Source organism: Podarcis tiliguerta, assembly GCF_965153285.1.
Source record: "Podarcis tiliguerta genome assembly, chromosome: 1".
Taxonomy (NCBI): Eukaryota; Metazoa; Chordata; class Lepidosauria; order Squamata; family Lacertidae; genus Podarcis; species Podarcis tiliguerta.
Window position 1 is genome coordinate 91,531,853 of NC_139534.1, and position 24,687 is coordinate 91,556,539.

The 24,687-nt window shown below is 43.5% G+C and overlaps 1 protein-coding gene across 1 annotated transcript in view; it reads left to right on the forward strand.

The window, feature by feature from the left end:
• Nucleotides 1-730: 730 nt before the first annotated feature.
• Nucleotides 731-24,687, forward strand: part of LOC310681933 (cytosolic phospholipase A2 epsilon-like) — a 61,825-nt gene continuing 37,868 nt past the window's right edge. Inside the window, exons 1-5 of the mRNA XM_083450010.1 lie at nt 731-871; nt 5,381-5,453; nt 15,507-15,643; nt 18,486-18,617; nt 20,068-20,108. Of these exons, the coding sequence (XP_083306136.1) occupies nt 845-871; nt 5,381-5,453; nt 15,507-15,643; nt 18,486-18,617; nt 20,068-20,108 (410 nt within the window). The 5' untranslated portion in view covers nt 731-844. The remainder of the gene's footprint in view (nt 872-5,380; nt 5,454-15,506; nt 15,644-18,485; nt 18,618-20,067; nt 20,109-24,687) is intronic.

Genomic DNA, 24,687 nt, shown 5'->3' on the forward strand with positions numbered 1-24,687 from the left:
GAATCCCCGCGGCGGGGTGCGCTCCCGTTGTTCGGTCCCAGCGCCTGCCAACCTAGCAGTTCGAAAGCACTCTCGGGTGCAAGTAGATAACTAGGGACCGCTTACTGGCGGGAAGGTAAACGGCGTTTCCGTGTGCGGCTCTGGCTCGCCAGAGCAGCGATGTCACGCTGGCCACGTGACCCGGAAGTGTCTTCGGACAGCGCTGGCCCCCGGCCTCTTTGAGTGAGATGGGCGCACAACCCTAGAGTCTGTCAAGACTGGCCCGTATGGGCAGGGGTACCTTTACCTTTACCTTTATTACCAATTGTGAGAGTATTTCTGCCCCCACTTCATGAAGCACCAGAGAAATGGGGGTTTGGATTTTACCACAGGATGGGTGCACACCACCTAAGAACTTTGAAATGTTACACTAGGGGGGTTGTAGAACTTGCCACGCAGATGACCTCACAGAAACAAGGGTAATGCGACATAAAATTCCTAAATATCTCAATCCAGCATGCCCTCTTCACATACTTTCTGGGTCCTTTCCTCCCTTTCCCAAATTTAAAAAGTTAGTCGTTTTTTTTTGCTATTAGTCTGTTGCTAAGGGATTTGTCTCAAATTCCCTCAGTCTTGTATTCATTAAAGCTGCAAGTAGACTTCTGCTGCATTTGATCATTGCTCTTAGCACATGAGTTTAATGAAAGAGATTGCAACACATTGAGAGAAATTAAGCAGGGGTGGAGCTGTGAGTTAGATCGTAAAACACCTGCTCAACAACTCCTGAGTTTAAAGGCTGTAAACTTGCTTTAGCCATTGCTGCCTGCTGGGAAACTGTGGTGGAATCTAGCAGACCAGGGCCACAATGGGGGCATTTTCAAGCAAACAACAGGTAAGGAGTTGGAGAATACCAACTCAGATCCATTTTATTTGATTAGCTGTTTGGGCACTGTAAGTAGGGATTTGTCTTTGCAAAGATTCTTTAGTATGCTTTTTCTCTGCTATCTCCAGCTTTGTAAAACATTTCTTCTTAGGCATTTGTGGGCTATACCCATAGCTGTCAACTTACAGATTTGAAAATAAGGGATCAGCAGCCAAAATAAGTGATTTTCTGGGCACAGGTATGTTCAACTTCTGAGCCCTTCCGAGCCAAAGGCAGAAAGCCCAGCCAACAGCCAAATGAAGCCTCAATCAATAAGGGACAGCAGCGGGACATGGCGCTGGGATAAGGGACTTTCCCGCCAAATAAGGGACGTTTGACAGCTATGGCTATACCTTCATCTTGATCAATAAAGTGCTGGCTAAGAAAACGGTCAGATTCCCATGAAAGGTTTAATTCGTAAACATCCACTCAGACTGTGGCTGGGCTGAAAGTGTGAGAAGGGTTAAAGCTCTTGAGGCAGTGATGAGCTCTTGTCAGCTAGAGCACAGTTTATGTAGCAATCATGAAACTTTCACAGAGCTCGTGTTTGTGGGCCAAGTATACTTGATGATGCATCCTATCCCTCCAGAACAGTATAATCTGAAGCTGTCAGCGTGGGAGCAGTGCAGAGTTTGCCTCTGACAGAGGAAAAAGTCACATTTCTTTTCCAGAGGAAAGCCCCATGTAGAACAGCAGTTCCAGATTTTGTGTGTATACAAAGCTGAAGTTACATTAAAATAAACACTAGATGTTCATGCTTTAGAATTCTTAGCTTTCTTTTGTGTTTCTGTTTAAAAAACATGTGGAAATCTACCAATAACACACAGGAACTGAATTTTCAGCATGGTGAGAAAGGTTACTTTTAGATTAGCAAGGGAAGTACTTATGTTTGCCTTAGACATGGGTGGTGGAGGAGGAGTTGCACTATAAAGCAAAATAATTACAAGTTATGCCCAGGGGCTTGATGCTCTATTGGCAGCCGTGTTTATCCTCTTTTAATTGATTTATTCTTCTTTTTCTTTCACTTTCTGGCCACCACTTCAAAGCATAGTCCATGCATTTTCCTGATTCAATTATTCCCAAACTGCTTGGAGTGCACAAAGTTGGCATTTTAAGAGTTCTCTAGATTTATCTATAAGTATCTCCACCAAGAATCACCTGGAGTAGAGCACTTCTCAGAACTTTTAAGGGTTGAAAGGACCATTAATAACAAACCATTATATGTATATTTCCATCACTCCCACCCCATGCTATTGGATATTATCTCAGGTCAGCTTTGGTGATATAAAATAATAGTATGATGAGTGGCAAGTTATATCAAAAGAATAGCTGTGGCCCACCTGCTAATTCTACAAAATACGTATATTTGATGGAGTGCTGGTGGGGACCCAAATTCACCTTATTCAGAAACAAAATGAGATCAGTCACCCTTCTAGATGACATCCATGACATCTTCTGTATTCTGTAGGTTAGCCCCCATTGATTAGGCTAATGGTGAAAGTTGGTAAGTGGCTGCATAGCAATGCATTGTGGTTTTATCAATATGATAACTCAGCCTCTCCAGTCACTGTGTAGGCCACTAATAACTGAACAGAGCAGCTGTAAAAGGCATCAGAGATAGAGCTGGCAGAAAAAAATGGAATTGGTCATTAGTTCAACTATGAACCAATTATACATGCTTAGTGAAAGGTCCTTAAAAAAGTCCGAAGGACCTCAGACGTTTTTTGAGCATCACTGGAGAGGACATCAAGGAAGGGGTAGTGCTTCTGTGGCCTATATGAACATGGATGGGAAGCACTTTTGTTGCAATAGTTATAGGCAAGGGCAAACGGTTTGGTGGGCTAACCAGAGCTTTAGGTAATATGAAGTGAATATGCATTTCTCTGAGCACAAACCCTTCTCAGATTTTGGGCTGATCTAAGAGCCAAGAATGGATATTTTATACCATGCTGGCAACCCACCAAGCTCAATTACCCTCATAAAATAATAATTAAACCTTTGCCTGACCTTTCTTGGGTATCATTAACAGCCTCATCATTCATACCAAACTCCAGTAGTTGTCATATCATCCTCAGTAACTTCCACATCAACAGCTAATACGAGATACATTGTCTGCCAGAAAATAGGAGGTGTCTGGCTCTATCCCTTGACAGGAAAACTATCTTTGCTGGAACAGCCCAGAGTTGTGCCACAACTGGCAGAACGAATGACATGTGACGAAGTCACACAGGATGTTGCAAATGCTCTTAGTTATCTGGCAACGGTCACTGTATCAGGTGGAGCATGGTGCAAAGGCATTGATCTGTGCATACATAACAGATATTTTCAACTGATTGCATTTTGAGTCACGGGTAGATCTAGTCTTGTCCTGTGTACCTTACCAGACATAATCACGTGAAAAGTGTGAAGTTCTCTCTGAAGTTAAATCAGCTTGGGGTTTGCATAGCTTCATGTGTTAACCCTGTTTGGCCCACCTCCATCTTTACCTGCCCAACATATAGAGCAGCAGGTTTGCTTGGATTAGCCAAAATGACCTCCCAGGTCAAATGCAGAGGAATAGTGACCCTAATTAGACCCACACTCCAGAGGTTCCTCAGCGTTCATTTAAAATGAAATTCAAGGTTCAAAATAAAATATCTACATAGAATCTAAGGAAAGTTGAAATTCTCCGGGTGGAGTTCACACATCTGACTAATATATAATTCTGGGCAAGGTGTGTGCTTTGTTTGTGTGGGGGAGGGAAATATGCATCATGATATGGTGAAATTTCTATAGAGAAATCAGCGTTTATTATCTGGTCAGGAGAGTTTCCACAATTCTAACTGCATTTCCTCACAAGTGGAGTTAAAGATATATTTCAAGGGTCTTGTTCTGGTGACACATTTGTAGAAATTCTGAGGAAAGTGTTCTTTTTAGCACACGGCCAGATAGCCAAAGAACTTGGATGCTATTTGCTGAAACCTCCTCCCTCCAGCGCATGAAGAGGTGTGACCAACTCAGCTGTGTTAGTAAATTGTCTGCTAGCCAAAGCTGCTCATTTGGGCAGCTGCTAAAAGGCAGTGGCAAATGGCATCTGCTGTGATAGGCATTTGGGCCTAGGTTGTTCAGTGAGAAGGCAATAATCAACAGCTAAAGGTCACTTCTAGCAACTGTCTCTCCTCCTCTAATGATAATAATAAAAATAAATTTTATTTATACCCTGCCTTCCCCGGCCAGAGCCGGGCTTAGGACAGCTAACAACAGTAAAATTACAGTAAAAGCATAATGGAGGGGGGACCAATTTAAAATACAGGTTAAAATGCAATTTAAAATGCAGCCTCAACAAAACCATAAGGGGAGGGAAACAAGGGTCATACTGGGTCCAAACCAAAGGCCAGTCAGAACAGCTCTGTCTTCCAGGCCCTGCAGAAATGTCAAGTCCCGCAGGGCCCTAGTCTCCTGTGACAGAGCGTTCCACCAAGTCGGGGCCAGTACTGAAAAGGCCCTGGCCCTAGTTGTGACCAACCTTGCGGCTTCGGACCTCCAAAATGTTGTCATTTGAGGGCCTTAAGCTCCTCTGCGGGGCATACCAAGAGAGGTGGTCCCGTAGGTACGTGGGTCCTAGGTCGCATAGGGCTTTAAAGGTCAAAACCAGCACCTTAAACCTGACCCTGTACTCCACTCTGGCCCTTTACCTCACATCCCCTATCAGAGGCGCTGACTTACCCCCCACATTTGGGGAAGGCACATCACGTGATGTGTCATGTGATACATCCCACCCCTACCCCGCCCCCACCAGGCCACGCGGGCATCCTGTCCCTGCTGCTGTGATGCTGGCGCTCATGTGCCAGGAGAAGGTAGACTGCAGCTGCTGTGCTCCGTGCTTGGCCTCCTCCCTGCATGTGCATGAATGTTAAAGTAAGATTCAATTCCTAGTTCAGTTGGCTTCCATATGTGGAATGAGAGGAAACACAATATTGCGCTTTGCCTCAGGCAGCAAAAAGAACCTGCGTTATCACTATTTCATAACTAGAGTAGAAGGTGCCAGTCACTATAAACCTATGCAGTGCATCACATGGTACACCGGGCTGAAGTGATGGAAAAGGATACAAAAGGGTTAAGGAGGAGGATGGGAGTGGAGGAGAGAAGATAACCAACACGTGCCATCCTAGATCCATCTGCAACAGCACAGACAGATGCACTCATGGGCTAGTGTATATTATTGTAAGTAGATTTCAGACAATATGGCGGAACAGATTTCCCTTGCTTGGGTTGCAACTTGATGCTGCTCTAGCTACATCAGTGCAACCTAATGCCTCATTGCAGCAAGGCATCTGTGAGTTTTTGCTAGGATGGGCTTGCGATTTTGCTTTTCTTCCTCCTTTGGGGAGGGGAGGGGCGGCGATTCTGCATCCTGTGGTATGTCAAAAGTCAGCTAGATGCCATCTTTACAATAAGCTAAATGTTAACCCATCCTTCATGTTTGATTTTGTTCTGCAGGCAGAACCTGCTCCTTGCAGCCTTCTCACTGTAAAGGTCATAAAAATGAAAAATCTCCGGAAGGCAGACCTGCGTGAGTATTTCGGTTGTTGTGAGAGCTTCCTTGTCATTTTAAGAAGCCTAGAGTCATAATCATACAAATATACTCATCACTGAATGATTTTTATATGCATGCCTCACAAGTCAGCATTTATATTCAGTGCAAGTAGAGAATTACATCTGCAGAACCAACTTAGCTCAAACATTGCCATATAGAAGGAAAAAGTTGTGCTATGCAGGATCTAAACTACACCCAGCCCTATGCAAATACAATTTGAAAGTACACTGGTACCTCGGTTTAAGAACAGTACTGTTTAAGAATGATTCAGTTTATGAACTTCGCAAAACTGAAAATAGTGTCCTGGCTTGAGAAGTTTACCTCGGTCTAAGAAGGCCACTTCCACTTTAAGGAGGAGGTGGTGTTGTGGACTCTCATGATCCCTCCACGTGCGCAGGGGGTGGGTGTCCAACCCCGTGTGACTGGGGGATTCCCAGCTGGGTCACTGGCCAGGCCAATCTTGTTGGTCTGGGGGTGTGGCCTACCCGATAAAGTCAGGGCGGGAGATCTCTCTCTTTCTGGCTTTCCCACCCTCCCGCCCTTCAAGGTTTTCATCTCTTTTGACCTTGATATGGACTTCAGTTGGTCACCGTTGAGGGGCCTGGTGGGAATTTTTCCACTTTGGCACCAGCCACTTGGATTTCGCCTACCTCGTAGCAAATTGTCACAACTTTTTAAGGTTTGGTGGTTAGGCATTGGAATATTTCTGGAGAAGAGAAGAGGGGAGGTTGTGCCATCACCTGCCCCGCATATTGAAGGGTATTCCGTTAAAGGATTCCGGGGGGGCGTGGTTCTGTCCAAAGCCTAGGGAGGTTAGGGCCTAAGGCACTACATCTATCGGTGAACCCTGGGGGAGCTCCTAGTTGATTTGCATCAGCAGGACTCCCCCTACTGGTGGTTAACCCTTCTCGGACTCCCTGAGATGGGCTGGAGTCAGATATAATCGGTTAGATCCAATGCCTAAGCCAATACCACTCATCTGTAACCAATGAAATTGTGGGCATTTTTAGCCCATTAACCTTAAATAGTTGAGTCATGTGTCTTTATTCAACCAAGGGGGGGGAGGGTCAGGACTTTGCCACGCAATGTAATCCGAATGGTGGAAGGGCAACAGTGGCTGTAGGCCTCATTAGGGAAAGTGTGCCTTGGTTTAAGAACGATTTTGGTTTAAGAACGGACTTCCGGAACGGATTAAGTTCGTAAACTGAGGTACCACTGTATCTTTACTACTTAACATGAGATGATGGCTCGATGAAGCAAGAATTGATCACACATAAGTGCATCTTTGAGCATAGATCTTTTATTTACCAAAAGACATGCAATAGCAGGCTTGGGTGAACCCCAGCGTTGGCAGAAAAACAAACATCTTAGGCTTGGGGGGGGGAACCTAATAGGGAAGCTCCCCCAACAGCTCATTGAGAACTGAGCAAACTCAGTCATCACAGGATGCTGACTGATGGGGGACTGTTGTTGTTTAGTCGTTTAGTCGTGTCCGACTCTTCGTGACCCCATGGACCAGAGCATGCCAGGCACTCCTGTCTTCCACTGCCTCCTGCAGTTTGGTCAAACTCGTGTTAGTAGCTTCGAGAACACTGCCCAGCCATCTCGTCCTCTGTAGTCCCCTTCTCCTTGTGCCCTCAATCTTTCCCAACATCAGGGTCTTTTCCAGGGAGTCTTCTCTTAGTGGAAGGAAAACCAGGGGTAGTGGAAATAGAATGGAGTTTCCTGGAAAAGGGCATGATTGGCCAGCTGAAAGTGGAATGTTCCACATGGCAACGTTTTGCTGCAGGTTCTACTTGTTTCTTTTTATTTTATTCCAGGAGTTCTAACAAATACCCAGCCTTGGGAAAGTGTATGAAAATGCCTCTGTGGGCATCTGTCACTAGTTAGATACCACCATACTTGGTGATATTTCAGCTGCTGCCTGTAAACCATTTACCTCCAAATAATGGTGGCATAGTCTCTGATGTCTGTGCAATTTCAGGGAGACTATAGTAACAAAGAGTACGACCGTCGATTGCAGTAATTGGCAAGTTGTCTCTTGTATGTCGCTACTGGAAGCTTGTGATCAGCAACATCTCCAAGCCTCATTTTATGTGAAGCCAGATTAGCATCATGAATAATAGGAAGGTGTTGCGCAAACAAATTGTGCTAGTAAAATGTGCCAGTTGTGCCAGTAAAAAGGTTGGAAAGGATGTGCCCTGGCCTTAATATTTTATTCTATTTTTTAAATGCAGCAAGCTCTAAATGGAAAAAAGTGTGAGGTGAAAAGAACCAGAAGAAAGCAGAAGACTTTATTCATGTAAACTTGTTTGGGTAGTTGAAATAACATCTACTGCAGAATGTTTTAAAATGGAAAGTTATTAAACTTGTATTTTTGCAACATTTGGTAGGCTGACATAGCAAGGTGCTGCCATCTGAGTCCAAAGCTAAATTGAAAGACATTGCTGATTCACAGGATTATGAGAAAAAAATTAAATTATACAATATTAACCAAATGATCTCATGGCCTGGAATACTATATACAATTTAGGACTGGGACAGTTTAGGACTGGAACTGCTCCACAATTCAACAGCAAAGCCCTCAGACTGCCTCCCAGAGAACACTGCCTCTGCTGGACCAACCTGCTTGTCCTTGGACATCTGACTTCTCTTGCTGTGTAGAATTATTAAATTCAATTGAGTGGAGCATAACATATTCTTTTATTCCCACAACCATTTGATGGATGACACATATGTACTTCTAGCCTTGATCTTAATAGTGGTTAGGGAGGAGGTGAAAAGGTAGTGGTTGGCTTTGTGGTGGCCAAGTTTACTTATGACACTAAATTGTTCAGGTTTTTTTTTAAAAAAAAACAGAAAACAGAAACAAAATGAGATTGTGGAGAGCTCCAAAAGGATCTCTCCAAACTGGGTGAATGGGCAGTAAATTTTAGTTATAAGTTTAATGTGTTTAAGAGTATTGTATTTAGAAATGCTGTATGGGAAGGCGGGTTTTTTGTGTGCCTTAGGCACAGAGGTAGTGTTTTTCCATTGTGAATGAGCTAAACATCTTGTGGCTCATCTCATGACCCATCACAAGACACAACCAAAGAGAACCCGTGGAAGTCTATTTACCTGGAGGTTGCTTGCAACAGGCAGAAGCAATCAGTCAGATACAGTGCAATTTTCTTTTAGATATAGGGAGACTTAGGAGCCAATTCCTAGGGGCCGTGGAGGCTTTGGCCCCCACAATAAAATATTTGAGGGGCTGGGCCCCCACAAAGTTGATGGACATTCCCATTCAATCATGAGACTGATTATGCAGTGTGGGGCTTATTTGTTTTATTCAAGTTGACACTCCTGTACAGAGAAACTTCATTTTACTAAAGATGCTTAATATCTCACTTTGGGAGCAGATATAGGAACTGAAAATCATTGCTTATTTTTGCAATGTATAATTTAAGTTACAAAATATAAATGTTACAAAAGAACGAAGTGTTTAAAACTGTTCTGAGGTAAAGTTTTAAAATTCTTTCTTGTGGTGGAGTGAATTGAATTCTACACAAGGTCCAGATCAGGGGTATTTGTTGTACAACTCTAACAGTAAAATGGCAAATGAAATTCTATATGAACAAGTGTAAAGTAATACATGCTGGAGCAAAATATACATATATCTTAATTTCACGTATATGCTTGTGGGGTCTGAAATGGAGGTGACAGAACAGGAGTAAGACCTTGGGGTCACAGTAGATAGCTCAATGAAGATGTCAACCCAGTGGGCGGCAGCCAGGAATTGAAAATAAAACTGCCAATATCAAAATGCCATTATACAAATCTATAGTGTGACGACATTTGAAGTCCTGTTTTGGTTGCCTCACCTCACCTCAAAAAGAATATTGGAAAAGGTTCAGAACAGGGCAACCAAAAGGATAACAGGGATGGAGCAGCTCCTTGATGAAGAATGGTTGCAGCACTTAGGACTTTTTATTTTAGAGAAAAGGTGAGTAAGCGGTGACATGATAGAAGTTCATAAAATCATGCATGGCATTGAGAAAGTAGATAGAGAGGAGTTTTTCTCCCTCTCTCATAACAGTAGAACTTGCAGACATCCAAAGAAACAGAATGTTGAAAGATTTAGGACAGAGAAAATAAAGTTATTCTTCGCACAGCACATAAACTATGGCGCTCGCTCCCCCAGGGGACAGTGATGGCCACCAATTAAAATGGCTTTAAAAGAGGCAAATTCATGGAGGAAAAGGCCATTGATGACTATGCTGTTGATGCTCTGCTTCCATGGTAAGAGGCATGTCAGTTGCCGGAAACCACAGGACAGAAGAGTGCTCTCGTGCTCATGTTCTGCTCCTTGGTTTCCTGCAGGCATCTGGTTGGTCACTGAGAACAGGAATGCTAGACTAGATGGGCCATTGGCTTGATACAGCAGGCTATTCTTATGCACTTACGTTATTATGTTTAATTGGCTGGAAACTGCCGATCACTTATCAGCAATGTTGTGTTGTGTTGATAGCGGCAAAAGTATCCATCGGCTGACAGAGAACAAAAGCAGGAAGGGTTGCCGTTGTTGAGATGGCTTAGTGACACACTCACCATGCAGCTACAAATTAGCTGTATTTCATGGCATCACTGTAGCATCATAATGGTATCATGCTCTTAATGTTATCATGCTGTGTGATGATCCCCATTATGTGGGATAATGCAATCAACATGAAGAAGCCCTGTTTTTAAAAAATGGCACAGGAAGAATTGCCAAGTGGATTTGACTTTGTGTGTGTGTACTCTTGCCTAAACCCTGGTTGTAATTTATAACATTAACATTATTCTGAAATATCTGGCCTCCTGATCATCTGACCTTATACTGTTGGCAGAGGCAGATTTAGGGGTGTGTGACCACTTCACAGAGGCAGATTTAGGGGTGTGTGACCAGCAGAGCCTCAGGGGCGCCAAACTATGCTTTAGAATGAAGCATGAGAGGCTGCCCCCCCCCCAATTTTGGTGACACACAGGGAACTGCTGAAATTTGAGACCCCAGGGTCTGTCATTGCTGTTGGCAAAAATGACAGCAACTGCCACAGTTATGTCTCAGAGCTCTGATATGCCTGAAAGGATCCCTGAGGACTATTGAACTTTGATGTTAGCGGCTGATTGAGATTCCACTAATTGTTGGTCTGTATGCTTTACTCAGCGCCCAAGGTCTAAGTCTGGGTGGAGGCGAGGAAGAAGAACCCCACCTATTGAGTCTTGACTAGTGACACGCAAAAGAATTAGGAATTGGAAAACAGGAAGAGATGCTATTCTATAGGGAGCCATGGGGGTGGATGGATGGACAAGGTATTGCTTGCATGACTGCAATCAGATTGATCATCAACATACTTGAGAACTGGGAAGGAATGTTGTCCCAAGTCAGCTGGGAAAATCACGGAGCTTTCTTTCCACCCACATGTCTATGAGGCTGCATGCTGCAAAACCTGTTTAGTTCCAGTCACAAGTGTCTGCCTTTGAAACATAGACTTATTCTTACAGGCCTTTTTGGTAATACGGTGCACCTTGGCCCATCTAGACGTATGCTAGTGATATAAGCTTGTTACTTCTCTCCAGTCTCTTCCTTCCCCATCCATTCAGTGCATCTGCCACGCTTCTGAAGGCACCAGTTGTTGATTTGTGGGTGTCACATTTGAATATGCTATATGTACTCTTAAAATCCAACACATGTAGACACCAACTGTGTGGTTCATCCCTGGATTTTATCTGGGATATCAGTCATATTGTTTAGGTAGACATGTGTTGGATTTCACAGGTGTATGGCCTATTCAAATGTCATGGATATATAGCAGTGCACCAAAGCCCAGTTGGCAGGAGAGAGAGCAAGGCTGCCCTCTGTTCACATGCAGAGTTTGGGAGTACAGAACTCCAACAAGACCATACTAAATTCAGTGGGCATTGATGACATTCTGTAGTCATGTGGGCTTTGGGCTCGCTAAAGATCCAGTCAGGGTCTAACTGGGAATGGGGAGATGACCCAACAGAAGTTTGGGCAGAGGAAGAGCTGGCAATGGCTATATAGGAGCTCAATCTCCTTTGGACCTTGGCTGGCTTATCAGCTCCCCTTTGAGCTTATTCATCTTTATCTCTAGTCTCCACAACATCTGCTGGTCATGGATCTTCATCCTAGACAGTCCCCATTTTTCATCCTAGACAGTCAGTCCAGAAGGATACCATAGTCCATGCTATCCACAGCCAACAAGAGTTAATTGAGAATTTGCTCAGTCACACTCCCCAGATCCTTTTCTCAGCATGTCATTCATCAGTGCACGAAGAACCCAGGCCTGAAACCAGATTTAAATGGATCCAGATAATTGGTGATATCCAAAAATATCTGGAGTTTCAGGGCAATCACCCAAGAAAGGTATGTTTGTGACCAGCTAGTTGTTGCCTAACCTCGAGGTCCTTGGAATGCTTTTTTAAAAACAATGAATGAAACCACATATTCACATCAAAAGGTATTGATAAATTAATTCCCATAACCAGAATGGAGGAGGGGCAGAAGAAGGAAAGCCTTCAACTTCCCTTTCATTCTTAACCAGTTTGTCAGTCCTCTCTTTACTGAATCTGCCCCTGCCTGTAATAACTTCAGTTGGGTGCTTTTCTTCCTTTTGAGCTGATGCAACTTAAAATTGCACAAGCATCTAGTGAAACAACTGAGCAGAAATCCAAAACCCTGGAGCCAAGAGAGTGCAATGTATCAAAAGCCAGATAAAACCAAACTAAACACATTTCAGTTTAGCAGTGGGAAGATAAAGTGCCTCATAGATGCAGAAAGATCAGACTGTAAACTAATTTAGCAGCAGCTGCAGATAAAGTGCTTAATCTCATGAAATTGTCTCTTGCTTCTGTAATGAGTTTTATACAAAGTACATAAGATGCTGCAAAGTTAAATGGCAAGAGTAGATTCCAATTTCCTTTTTAAAAAAATAATTTATTATTGATTTTCAGTTAAGCAAAAGCAAAGAATGAGAAAAAACAAAAACAAAATATCCCTCAAAGTGAAATTTCCAGTCCACGGATGCTCTTTGAAAATACTATTTCAAATCCATAGATGCTATGGGCAAAATATTAAAAACGAACTGGCTAGCAGCAGTGCGCGCTTAGCTGATCAACTGAATCAATTTTTTAGTCGCTTGGAGGTGGGAACTGGAACTACTGACACTACAGCATTGGCTACCAGCACATCATCAGAAGCTACTACTGATAGACAACCATTTTTACTACAGACCTCTGATGTACAACGTGCCTTTCGGTGCATTAACATTAGGAAGGCAGCTGGACCGGATGGAATCACGGGACGGGTAATTAGGGACTGCGCTGCAGAATTAGCTGGTGTATTTACGGACATTTTTAATCTATCCCTGTTGCAGGGTTCTGTCCCTACCTGTCTGAAGACATCGATTATAGTGCCAGTCCCCAAGCAGTCAGGGGTGGTATCTCTCAATGACTATAGACCAATAGCCCTAACATCTATCGTTATGAAATGTTTCGAGAGATTGGTGCTAGATCATATTAAGGCTGGTCTTCCATCCACTCTAGACCCATTCCAGTTTGCATACAGAAGAAATAGATCTACTGATGATGCTATTTCCATCGTTGTCCACACTGTACTGAGTCATTTAGAACGACAGGGAACCTACGCAAGGCTGTTGTTTGTGGACTACAGTTCTGCCTTCAATACAATTTTGCCAGACAGGTTATTTCTTAAAATGATCAATTTGGGTATACATCAGAAGATCTGTCTGTGGGTAAGGAATTTCCTGACTGACAGGCCGCAGACAGTGAGAATGGGACCTTACTATTCTTCTACTCTAGTATTAGGTACAGGAGCTCCTCAGGGATGTGTGCTAAGTCCCTTTCTCTATTCCCTGTACACATCTGATTGTACCCCACTGTATAAGTCCAACACAATCATCAAATTTGCGGATGATACAACAGTGGTGGGGCTCATTAGTGAGAACGATGAGACTGCTTACAGGAAAGAAGTACAGGGGTTAATTCAATGGTGTAAAGAAAACAATCTTATGCTTAACACCAAAAAAACCAAAGAACTCATAGTTGATTTTAGGAGAAAGAAAAGTGTATTTTTACCATTGCACATAAATGGCGAGGAGGTGGAGAGGGTTGGTAGTTTTAAATACCTGGGCATTTATATCTCTGAGGACCTCTCATGGACTGCAAATATTAACATGGTTGTGAGGAAGGTGCAGGGGAGGTTGTATTTCCTGAGAATGCTCAGGGGACTGAATCTATCTCAGCACCTACTCCTGTCCTATTATCACAGTACCATCGAGAGTGTCTTAACCTATAGTATATTATCGTGGTATGGAAGCAGCTCTGAAACGGATAAAAAAGCTTTACTGAGAGTAACAAAAATTGCCCAGAATGTTATAGGGCTCCAGCTACCAACCCTGGATGAGATCTTCACGTCTCGCACTTTGAAGAAGTCACACAATATCCTGAGAGATCCCACCCATCCTGCTCACAACTTCTTTGAACTGTTGCCTTCGGGCAGAAGATATAGGACAATGAAAACACGAACCACACGCCTTCTGAATAGTTTCTATCCAAGAGCTCTGATTGCACTAAATAATGATCTCAGGGCCATTTGTAAGAAATAGCAAGCAGGGAGTAGGAAGGAATGAGATAGGGTTTAGGTCATGTTATGCTTTTAATAGGTCATGTTATATTCTGGATTATGTATGTTTTATAGATTATGTCTGAATGGGATGAGAGTGTTGGAGGTACGTGCAAATGTGTATGTGAAGCCGGTCTTTGGGTGGGTGTTTGATTTTCGTTGTTGTGTATACTGTGTATATACGGACAATGACAAATAAATTTCTATCTATCTATCTATCTGAATGAAAGGGTTTCTTGTGATAGTGTTAGAAATTTTGCTACAGCATTTAGCTACCCCCTTCCATCCCCCCAAATATGGCTTTCCATTTAGCTTTGAACAAGTATGATTTCCATGCTAAGGGCTCCTCTACTAAAAGGGATTGAATGGGCATGGAAAGTGCCCCCAAATGCCTTTTTTTATTTAGCACAAACTCCACCAGAATGTTGGACTTGGTATCCGCTCTACTCCAGTTCTTTTTGTTAATTCAAAGCAACAGCTTTGGCATCAGGGTTTGTGTTAATTAATTTTGTTTGTTGCATTAAGTATCATTTTTTTGATATGCAGGTGGAAAAAAATATAGGGCTCCTGACATGTGTGATCTCTTGTAATGAATTCCTTGCTGTTGTCTGAAGTGCTGTGTAGGACAAACATCCCTTAATCTAGAACTAAGATGTGGTTGCCTTCCGGGAATGCACCACAATAAAGCTCCAGCCCTGCTTGTATAAGGAATAATTAGTACCTCGTTTACTAGCTTTGGCAGTGTCTGTGATGCCATAAAATATAAGCTGCTCTGCTCTGCACTGCACTGAGTGTATTGCCTAAGAGTGATCTAAGGGACCAATTACGTGGGACGTTGATAATGCTGTTTGCAGAATTTTCCTTACAAAAATCACCAGAATGCTCTACTCCCCCCCCCCCCCGCTCAATTCCTAATCCAGATTGGGATTTTGGCATGGAAAATATAGGGACCTGAGCCCTTTATCCCTCACCATGAACCCAATTCAGACTGGGGGCACCACTCCTGAAACGAAAATCATCCACATCAGGATTTTTTGGGGGAGGGGGGTGCCAAGTGCTAAAATTCCACCCTGCGTTAAGGTCCCAGTTGGATTGTGTTCATAGTACTGGTTATTTCTGCCAGAAAAACCTTGTATTCAACCTGACATGAATATCTGAATTTATATATAATAAGCACAGCTTAAACACTGCACTGATAGTTAAATCCTAAGCATATTTACTCAGAAGGAAGACTCACAGAACTCATTTGGAGTCATTCCAAAATTTAACATGCTTAGACTTGTGCTGTAAATACTTATGAGTTGCATATTGCTATTTTATTGCTAAAAAAATCACATCTTTTGCAATAGTAACCCAGTCTGATTGCTACGTGACTTTGTGGATGCCTACTGCTTCAGTGAAAAAGACTAGGACCCTGACCGTGAAGGACAACAAAGACCCGGTGTGGAATGAAACATTTCACTTTAGGATTCAGAATGAAGTAAAGGTAAGGAGCTGTGCCAACGCTCTTAAACAGGAATTGCTACTTATTTAGGCAATCACAGAAGCAGAGGACTGGGAACTGCATAGATGTCACTTAAAAGCAGGGCCATAACTAATGAGACATCACTATGGAGATACTCCCAATATTTACTCCTCTTCCCAAGTGTTAACATCATACAAATTCAAACAGGACTGTTCTACTTTCTGGGAGACGACACATACATAATATTAAACGGTTAAAAGTTTAGAACGGGAATTACCCCTGGATTGACCTCCTTGGATGGGGATGAGTTACCTATAGCCCTTCAGATGTTGTTGGACTACAACTCCCTTAATCTTTGACCATTGGCCATACTGGCTGTGGCTGATGGGAGTTGAAGACCAACAATATCTGAAGGGTCACTGATTTTCCCATCCTCACCTCTGGGGTGAGGCATGTGTTACTGTGACAAAGATCTTCAGCGTAGTGAGGATGGTTATACCAGTCAGGTCCTTGGTTGGGTCTGTCAACACTTCCTCATACTTGGGAGCAGGGCAAATCCGAGCTGGATGAAGGTTAAGTTCACAGTAGGCACTAAGATAAATTGAAGTTGTTATCATTAGATCCCTTAGATCTATCCAATTACCGCCCAGTTTCGAATCTTCCATTCCTGGGTAAGGTGATTGAGAGAGCGGTTGCTGAACAGCTTGGTAGGTTTCTGGATGAAACATCAGCTCTGGATCCATTCCAGTCCGGCTTCCGCGCTGGTCATGGGACCGAGACGGCTCTGGTCGCCCTAACAGATGATCTCCGCAGGCAGCTGGATCGAGGCGGGTCGGGGCTGCTGATTCTTCTAGACCTGTCAGCAGCCTTCGACATGGTCGATCACGAACTCCTGGACCACCGCCTTGCCGACGTGGGGATCCAGGGCACAGTCCTTCAATGGCTGCGCTCGTTTCTCTCCGGTCGGGGACAGAGGGTGGCGCTTGGGGGGGAATTGTCATCCTGCCACTCCTTGGTGTGTGGAGTGCCCCAGGGTGCGATACTCTCCCCGATGCTTTTTAACATCTTTATGCGCCCCCTCGCCCAGCTTGTCCGGAGTTTTGGGCTGGGCTGCCATCAGTACGCTGATGACACCCAACTCTATCTGCTGATGGATGGCCATCATGACTCGGCCCCAGACACACTGATCAGATGCTTGGAAGCTGTGGCTGGATGGTTACGTGGGAGCCGGTTGAAGTTAAATCCTTCTAAGACAGAGGTCCTCTGGCTGGGACGGGACGATATGGGATTGAGGGGGCAACTCCCATCTCTTGCGGGGGTGCAATTAGTGCCAGCACCGTCCGTTAAGAGTTTGGGTGTAATCTTCGATACCTCCCTCTCCATGGAGGCGCAGATTGCAGCTACAACAAAGGCGGCATTTTTTCATCTCCGCCAAGCTAAGCAGTTGGCTCCTTACCTCTCTCACCCTGACCTAGCCACTGTGATCCACGCGACGGTCACCTCCAGACTGGATTATTGTAACTCGCTCTACGTGGGGCTGCCCTTGAGACTGACCCAAAAACCCCAGCGGGTGCAGAATGCCGCAGCGAGACTCCTCACGGGGTCTTCGCTGCGAGATCACATTCATCCGGTGCTATACCAGCTGCACTGGCTCCCGGTGGAGTACAGGATCAGGTTTAAGGTGCTGGTTTTAACCTTCAAAGCCCTATACGGCCTAGGACCCTCGTACCTACGGGACCGCCTCTCCTGGTATGTCCCACAGAGGAACTTACGGTCTTCAAATAAAAACATCTTGAAGGTCCCAGGCCTCAGAGAGGTTAGGCTGGCCTCAACTAGAGCCAAGGCTTTTTCAGCTGTGGCTCCAACCTGGTGGAACGCTCTGTCACAAGAGACTAGGGCCCTGCAAGACTTGACATCTTTCCGCAGGGCCTGCAAGACAGAGCTGTTCCACCAGGCTTTTGGTCAGGGTGCAGCCTGACCCCCTCCTCTGGCAATTTTTACAAACTTTAGTTATGGTTGCCATCAATTTTCAATTTGATCTTAATTAATTTTTTATAATGTTTTATAATGTTGGACTATCTTAGTGTTGTTAGCCGCCCTGAGCCCGGCTTCAGCTGGGGAGGGTGGGATATAAATAAAATTTATTATTATTATTATTATTATTATTATTATTATTATTATCCCAGCAAGGGTCCAGGAAAGATTGGAAGGTTTATATCCTCTAAGGCAGCTCCTCTGTTTTCCTGGTCATCTTCTGGATCACAATATGTCCTCCTTTGGCTTCTCCCTCCTCATGAGAAAAAACCCTGCTATTGAAATCCTACGGCTGTTGGATAAGTACCCCTCCACTGACCGTGGATGTCTTGCTGGACTATCTGCTTTTGAGGGGTTAGAAGTAAAGAGGGAGAGTCTGGCTTGAGGGGAAGATGGTGTAGAAAGGGGCAGCACAATACATTCTGATGTCTGAGGCCAAATACCCATTTGAAGCTGAAGGACAGTGGATTGGCACTGAATCCTTCAGCACTAGTGGTGGGACAATTCTATTCACTACAGCTGAGGGCAGCAGTCTAGCTTAGGAGTTGCAGGGCAAGCCATGTGGTGTGCATACAGCTCAGTCTGCTGACACCTTTCTATAGCTTCGTGTCCACAAGTATTTGCCACCTGAAGTACTGCCTCACTCTGACTATTGGTAGGGCCAGCCCTGAGTTCAGGCCTGGGGTGGGGGACATCAGGCTGCTCAGTTGTGAGCTCTTTGGGGTTTTTGGTGCTCCTGGAGTCCCACTCCTCTTCCTTGGATGAGGTGCCCCTAGACAGAGAGGCTAGTCTATGAAAGGTTCTAAAGTTCTTCTCTGGATTTCTCTAGAACATTCTGGAGCTTAAAGTTACTGATGAAGATAAGCATACTGCAGATGACCATCTCCTCACTGTTTTCTTTGATGTTTCTAAAATCCAACTTGGTGAAACAACCCGCCTGAGCTTTCAGCTGAATCCAAAAGTGAGTACTGCAAGCAAAAAGCAGGCTGTGTGATATTGTGTGGAAAATAAATCCACATTTCTCTCAATTTTCAATGAAGTTCCCTTTCAGCTATTCAGCAATGGCACCATATAAAAGAATTACACTTGCTTTGAATACACAGATGACAACAACAAAAGAGTTTTGTGGCACCTTAAAAACTGACAAATTTTATCATAGCATAAGCATTTGTGAACTGGAGTGCACTTCATCAGATACATGAAGTGTGTGTGTGTGTGTGTGTATACACACAAACACATATAAGTACATGGGTGTAAAGGAAAAACAATAATAATCTAAAGGTTAGAGTTAAATGGCAATGGAATGGGAAAAAGTATAGCCTGATAATTCAGTTAGTTTAAAATTATGCAAACCTACCCTTCACAACAACTATGGTTAGTTATTTTAGCATTACGTAGCTGTGGCAATATACTGAGATCTTAAATGTATGAAAATGAGCTTGGTGACCCTTCACAGAAGCAGTGGCTGTTGATAAATAAATCACCCACCTATAGAGGATTACATATCTCTGTTCTGACCTAATTGAATAGAACTGAACATTTTGATGCTGAATACACCACTGATTCCCATATCAAACATGTAAAGTATGAACAGTATGTGTGTCCAGTTCATATGGGGCAATCTACACCAGGACCCAAACCCAAAGAGTGCTAGCCACACTCAAGTCCCATTGAATTAAATGTGGCTAATTGTTTTTGACTGAAATTAAAGGGATTTGAGTTCTATATTTTTTCCTGTTTGGACTGCAGCCAAAGCTGCTTGGGCATCACCAGTGCTTCCATGTGGTATGGAGAGCTAGCTGTCTTGGGACATAATCGGGCATGGCACATCAGCACGGCCTTTTGTTAGTAGGATCCCATCCACCCCCTGGTCAATGGCTCCCACAGTGTAGCCTAGGGACAGCTGAAGAATCTTTACCAAAATGCTCATTTTTAGGGGAAACTGCTTGCAAAGATGTATATATTAGTCAAAACTGCACTTAAAAATGTGTTTATTAGCAGAAATCCACACTAAAATGCTGACAAATTTCCAAGAGGATTAAAAAATAATAATCACAAGTTTCTGCAGAAATGTGGAGAACTGGATTTATGACTGGAAAGATGAGAAACTGAGAAAACCCAAATGGTCAGGTCCTTCTATCCCTAGCTGCCTCTGAGGTGACTTGGCTTCTCAGTCCTGCCCCTGACTTCCTCTCGTTGAGGGTGGACTTCTGAGTTGCAGAAGCAAGTTGTAACCCTGGTTGGACAGGATTCTAGCACCTATGGAATATTATGCTCCTAGTCTTCCATAGCATGAATGTCCACAACTCAGGGCATGGACTCCCTTCACTTTAGTAATGTGTGAAGTGGGCTTATTATTCAAAGGAAATGTGTGAACATGCCGTCACTGTTTTTGCTTTTTAAACTTTCAGGGTCAGGAGGAACTAGAAGTTGAATTCACAATGGAGAGCAGGTAAGAACATACCATTAACAAAACTGCCATGCAAAAAATAAAATAAAATGCAGCATTGATAAAGAGCTTGCCTTGTATCTCTCTTGGTACAAAATCTTTAATATATATCTAACTAGGTATTTTGGATGGTGTGTATTCATATTCTGTTATTGGGGCAATAATGGTCACTGAAGGATCGATGTGGCATAGCAGGGGCTAACCTATTGATGGGGATATAGTAGCATTTGCTAAAGGGCTTCAGCACTGGCTATTTATAGGGAAGCTATTGAAGGCCAGGAATATTTCATCAAGGAGATTGCAGGATAGAACTACTGCTTTACTGTTTCATCTCAGTCGACAGATGGAGAAACCTTGTGACTGGATGCTCCATATAAAACTCCCTGCATACAGAAAGCTAGAGACCATAGAATCATAGAGTTGGAAGAGACCACAAGGGCTATCGAGTCCAACCCCCTGCCAAGCAGGAAACACCATCAGAGCACTCCTGACATATGGTTGTCAAGCCTCTGCTTAAAGACCTCCAAAGAAGGAGACTCCACCACACTCCTTGGCAGCAAATTCCACTGTCGAACAGCTCTTACCGTCAGGAAGTTCTTCTTAATGTTTAGGTGGAATCTTCTTTCTTGTAGTTTGGATCCATTGCTCCGTGTCCGCTTCTCTGGAGCAGCAGAAAACAACCTTTCTCCCTCCTCTATGTGACATCCTTTTATATATTTGAACATGGCTATCATATCACCCCTTAACCTCCTCTTCTCCAGGCTAAACATGCCAAGGAGACCAGGGAGAAGAGTTCCTGCACATCATGTGCCATGATGTTCCTGATCCAGAGACTCGCATGTTCTATAGCAGTGTTTCCCAGCTTTGGGTCTCCAGCTGTTTGGAACTACACCTCCCATCATCCCTAGCTAGCAAGACCAATGGTCAGAAATGATGGGAATTGTAGTTTGAAAGCATCTGGAGATCCAAGGTTGGGAACCACCGCTCTGTAGCATTTTATAGGGCTCCTGTACAACCACTCTTCTCTGTTCACTTCCATGGAGAGACAACTCATTATTGTACATACAGCTTCTGCTTTTATCTAAATGAATGGAAAAGCTGCTCTTGTGGGTGGGGAAGCTCTGTGTGGGCACCGGAGCTGTCATATGTGTAAGCATGGTGTGGAGAGATGCCAGTGAGAGACAGCTGGCCCAGGGGTTGCCTCAGAGCGCACAGCTCTAATTTGTAGCATATGCCAGCCATGCGCTCAAGTCTCGCCCACCATATGGTTGTTCCCAGGAAGGGAGATTCGTCCCATAATCTGCTTGTCCTGATTCAGGTAGGTAGCCGTGTTGGTCTGACGCAGTCAATATATATATATATATATATATATATATATGTTTTGGTGTCCTCGGGTGTCTTCCCGTGTAAAAGTTGGGGTGTCTAGGCGACGTTTCGACGAGGTCTCACTCGTCATCTTCAGGCTGGTGCTTTCGGCTTCTTGTTACTGGAACAGAGCAGGATCTCAGTGTTTGAGTTCCTATAAATACTGTTGAGGAGGTGTGGTGTATAGCCTCCAATGTTCTGGGCAGAGAGGAGGTTCCCAGGCTAGTGTGCCTTTTCTTCTTTTGTTCCTTAATTACTTGAGGGATATCTTGAGTGATTTCTTGAGTGATTTCCTGAATCCCACTTAGGTGGGTCATTAGGTGTGGATTAGTTGCTAAAGCCTTCGTGTCTTGAACTCTTGAACTTTGTGAAGAGTTTTTCTGAGAAGATGGCTGTACTGCACTTGGTTGTGCTCTGGCTTGGCTTCGTGTATAGGGGCGAGCTGTGGTTTTGTGGCCTGTGCCAGCCAGATCTGTGTAGGGATTGCAGGGGGGTGCAGCATCCGGAGGTGCCACCCTGGTTTGGCTACTGGATGGTGTCTGTAATTTATCTGTGGAGAGGGTCTGGGTTTGGGTCTGGTGTGGTTGATTGGTGATGGCGTTCTGTGTGCCTCTGGATCTGGTGTCAGATTTTGTGGGGAGGGCTAATTTCCAGATGTCTGGCAAGCGGGATGTGTCGTCACGCTTGTTCATGTTGTGAGGGTGTTTCTCTATCTCGATGGCTTCCATGATTATTCTCTTGTGGTGATGTTCCATGTTAAAGAGCAATTTGGAATCTGCAAAATTAATTTCGTGTCCTGTTTCTTTCATGTGTTGGAAAAGAGAGGAAGTTTTTTCTTCTTTTTTGACGGCATTCTTGTGTTCTGCGATCCGTGCATTTATTCGTCTGTTTGTTTGTCCAATGTACGTGGCTGGGCAGACTTTGCAGGGTATTTCATAGACCCCTTGGTTTTCCAACTGAATTTTATCCTTGGGGTTTCTGAGGATATTGGCTATTTTTTGGTTGGTGCAAAAGGCTGTTTTGATATTGTGTTTATGGAGGATTTTGCTAATTTTATCTGTAGTGCCCTTGATATAAGGAAGGAGGGCTATGCCATTGTTTTCTTCTGTGTCTTGGTTTTTGGGGGGTGTTTCTTTTTGGATTAGCTTCGTAACCCTGTTTTGCTGGTATCCATTGGCAATTAACACATTTGAGAGATTCTGTAACTCAGTTGTCAAGTGGTCTTCGTCAGCCAGGCGTTTGGTTCTGGAGATGAGAGTCTTGGCTACGGAGTTTATTTGTGCAGGGTGGTGGTGTGATTGTGCATGTAAGTAGCGGTTGGTGTGTGTTTTTTTCCGGTAGATAGTGTGTCCTAGGGAGCCATCAGGTTTTTTGTAGATTAGGACGTCAAGGAAGGGAAGTTGGTTGTTGGCTTCTATTTCCATAGTGAATTGTATTTTGGGGTGTAGGCTGTTGAGATGTGTGAGGAAGCTATCCAGTTTTTCCTTCCCGTGTGGCCAAATTACAAAGGTGTCGTCAACATATCTGAGCCAAAGTTTGGGTTTGTGTTCTGACTTGTCTAAAGCATTGGTTTCAAAGTGTTCCATGTACAGGTTAGCGATGACCGGTGAGAGGGGTGATCCCATAGGTGCTCCTTCTATCTGTTTGTATCTTTGTCCATTGTGGATGAAGTACGTGTTGGTTAGGCAGTGGTTGGTCAGGTCCAAGATGTATTCGGGGGGATTGTATTTGTTTTGAATGGCTGTCAAGGCTTCATTTTTTTTTTTTTTTTATAATATTTTTTATTGCGTTTCTTTCCAAATTTTGTGCATTGCAAACATACCTACAAATTTACAAGAAACCATTTTTTTTTTTTTTTTTTTTTGTATAGCAAAACAATATAAATCAAACCAAAAAAAGAGTCCTAACTTGGACTTCCCCACCCCTTCCGATTCTGCATTCTTTGTATTAACAATGTCAGCAATTTGTTACCTTATATCATACCTTATTGTAACTTTCACATGTTATGTATCCAAATTCAATATATTATGTCACCATTTTTATACCTTTAAAAATAAACGTAACATGTTCAATTCATATTATCTCCTTTTCTCTTTTCTCACTTAATTTACTGTTCACTTAATCATAGTTGCTAAAGCATATCATTTCCAAATCATGCATAATCTTAAGATTCATACAGCTTATAATACTTTTGCAAATAATCTTTAAATTTTTTCCAGTCCGCCTCAATTGTTTCTACATCCACATCTCGGATTCTGCCGGTCAATTCAGCTATCTCCATGTAATCCATCAACTGCGTCTGCCATTCCTCCAGCGTGGGTAGATCTTGTGTCTTCCAGTTCTTAGCGATGAGTATTCTTGCTGCTGTACTAGCATACATAAACAAAATTCTGTCCTTCTTTAACACTCTCTGGTCCACCATGCCCAACAGGAAGGCCTCTGGTTTCTTGGGAAAGGTATACCTAAATACCTTTTTCAACTCATTATAAATCATTTCCCAAAAGGCCTTAACCCTTGGGCAAGTCCACCAGAGGTGAAAGAATGTCCCCTCTGCTTCTTTGCACTTCCAACATTTGTTGTCAGACAGGTGATGTATCTTAGCTAACTTGACTGGGGTCATGTACCACCGGTATATCATTTTCATGATGTTTTCCTTCAAGGCAGTACTTGCCGTGAATTTCATTCCGGTGTTCCATAACCTTTCCCAGTCTTCAAACATAATGTTGTGTCCAACATCCTGTGCCCATTTAATCATAGCAGATTTAACTATCTCATCCTGTGTATTCCACATAAGCAGCAAGTTATACATTCTAGATAACAGCTTTGTCTTTGGTTCTAACAATTCTGTCTCTAGTTTCGACTTTTCCACCTGGAATCCAACTTTTTTATCCATTTTGAAAACCTCTTGAATTTGAGCATAGTGTAACCAATCTCGCACCTTGTTTTTTAATTTCTCCTGGCTCTGCAGCTTCCAATTGTCTCCAATTTTTTCAATTAGTTCCCAATATTTCGGCCAGTAGGCCTCCATATTGGGTCTTTTTCGGGCCTTGGCCTCCACTGGTGATAACCACCTCGGAGTTTTACTCTCTAGTAGGTCTTTATATTTCATCCAGACTGCAAAAATTGCTTTTCTGACAATGTGGCTTTTAAACAATTTATGTACTTTAACCTTGTCGTACCATAGGTATGCGTGCCAACCAAAAGCATTATTAAATCC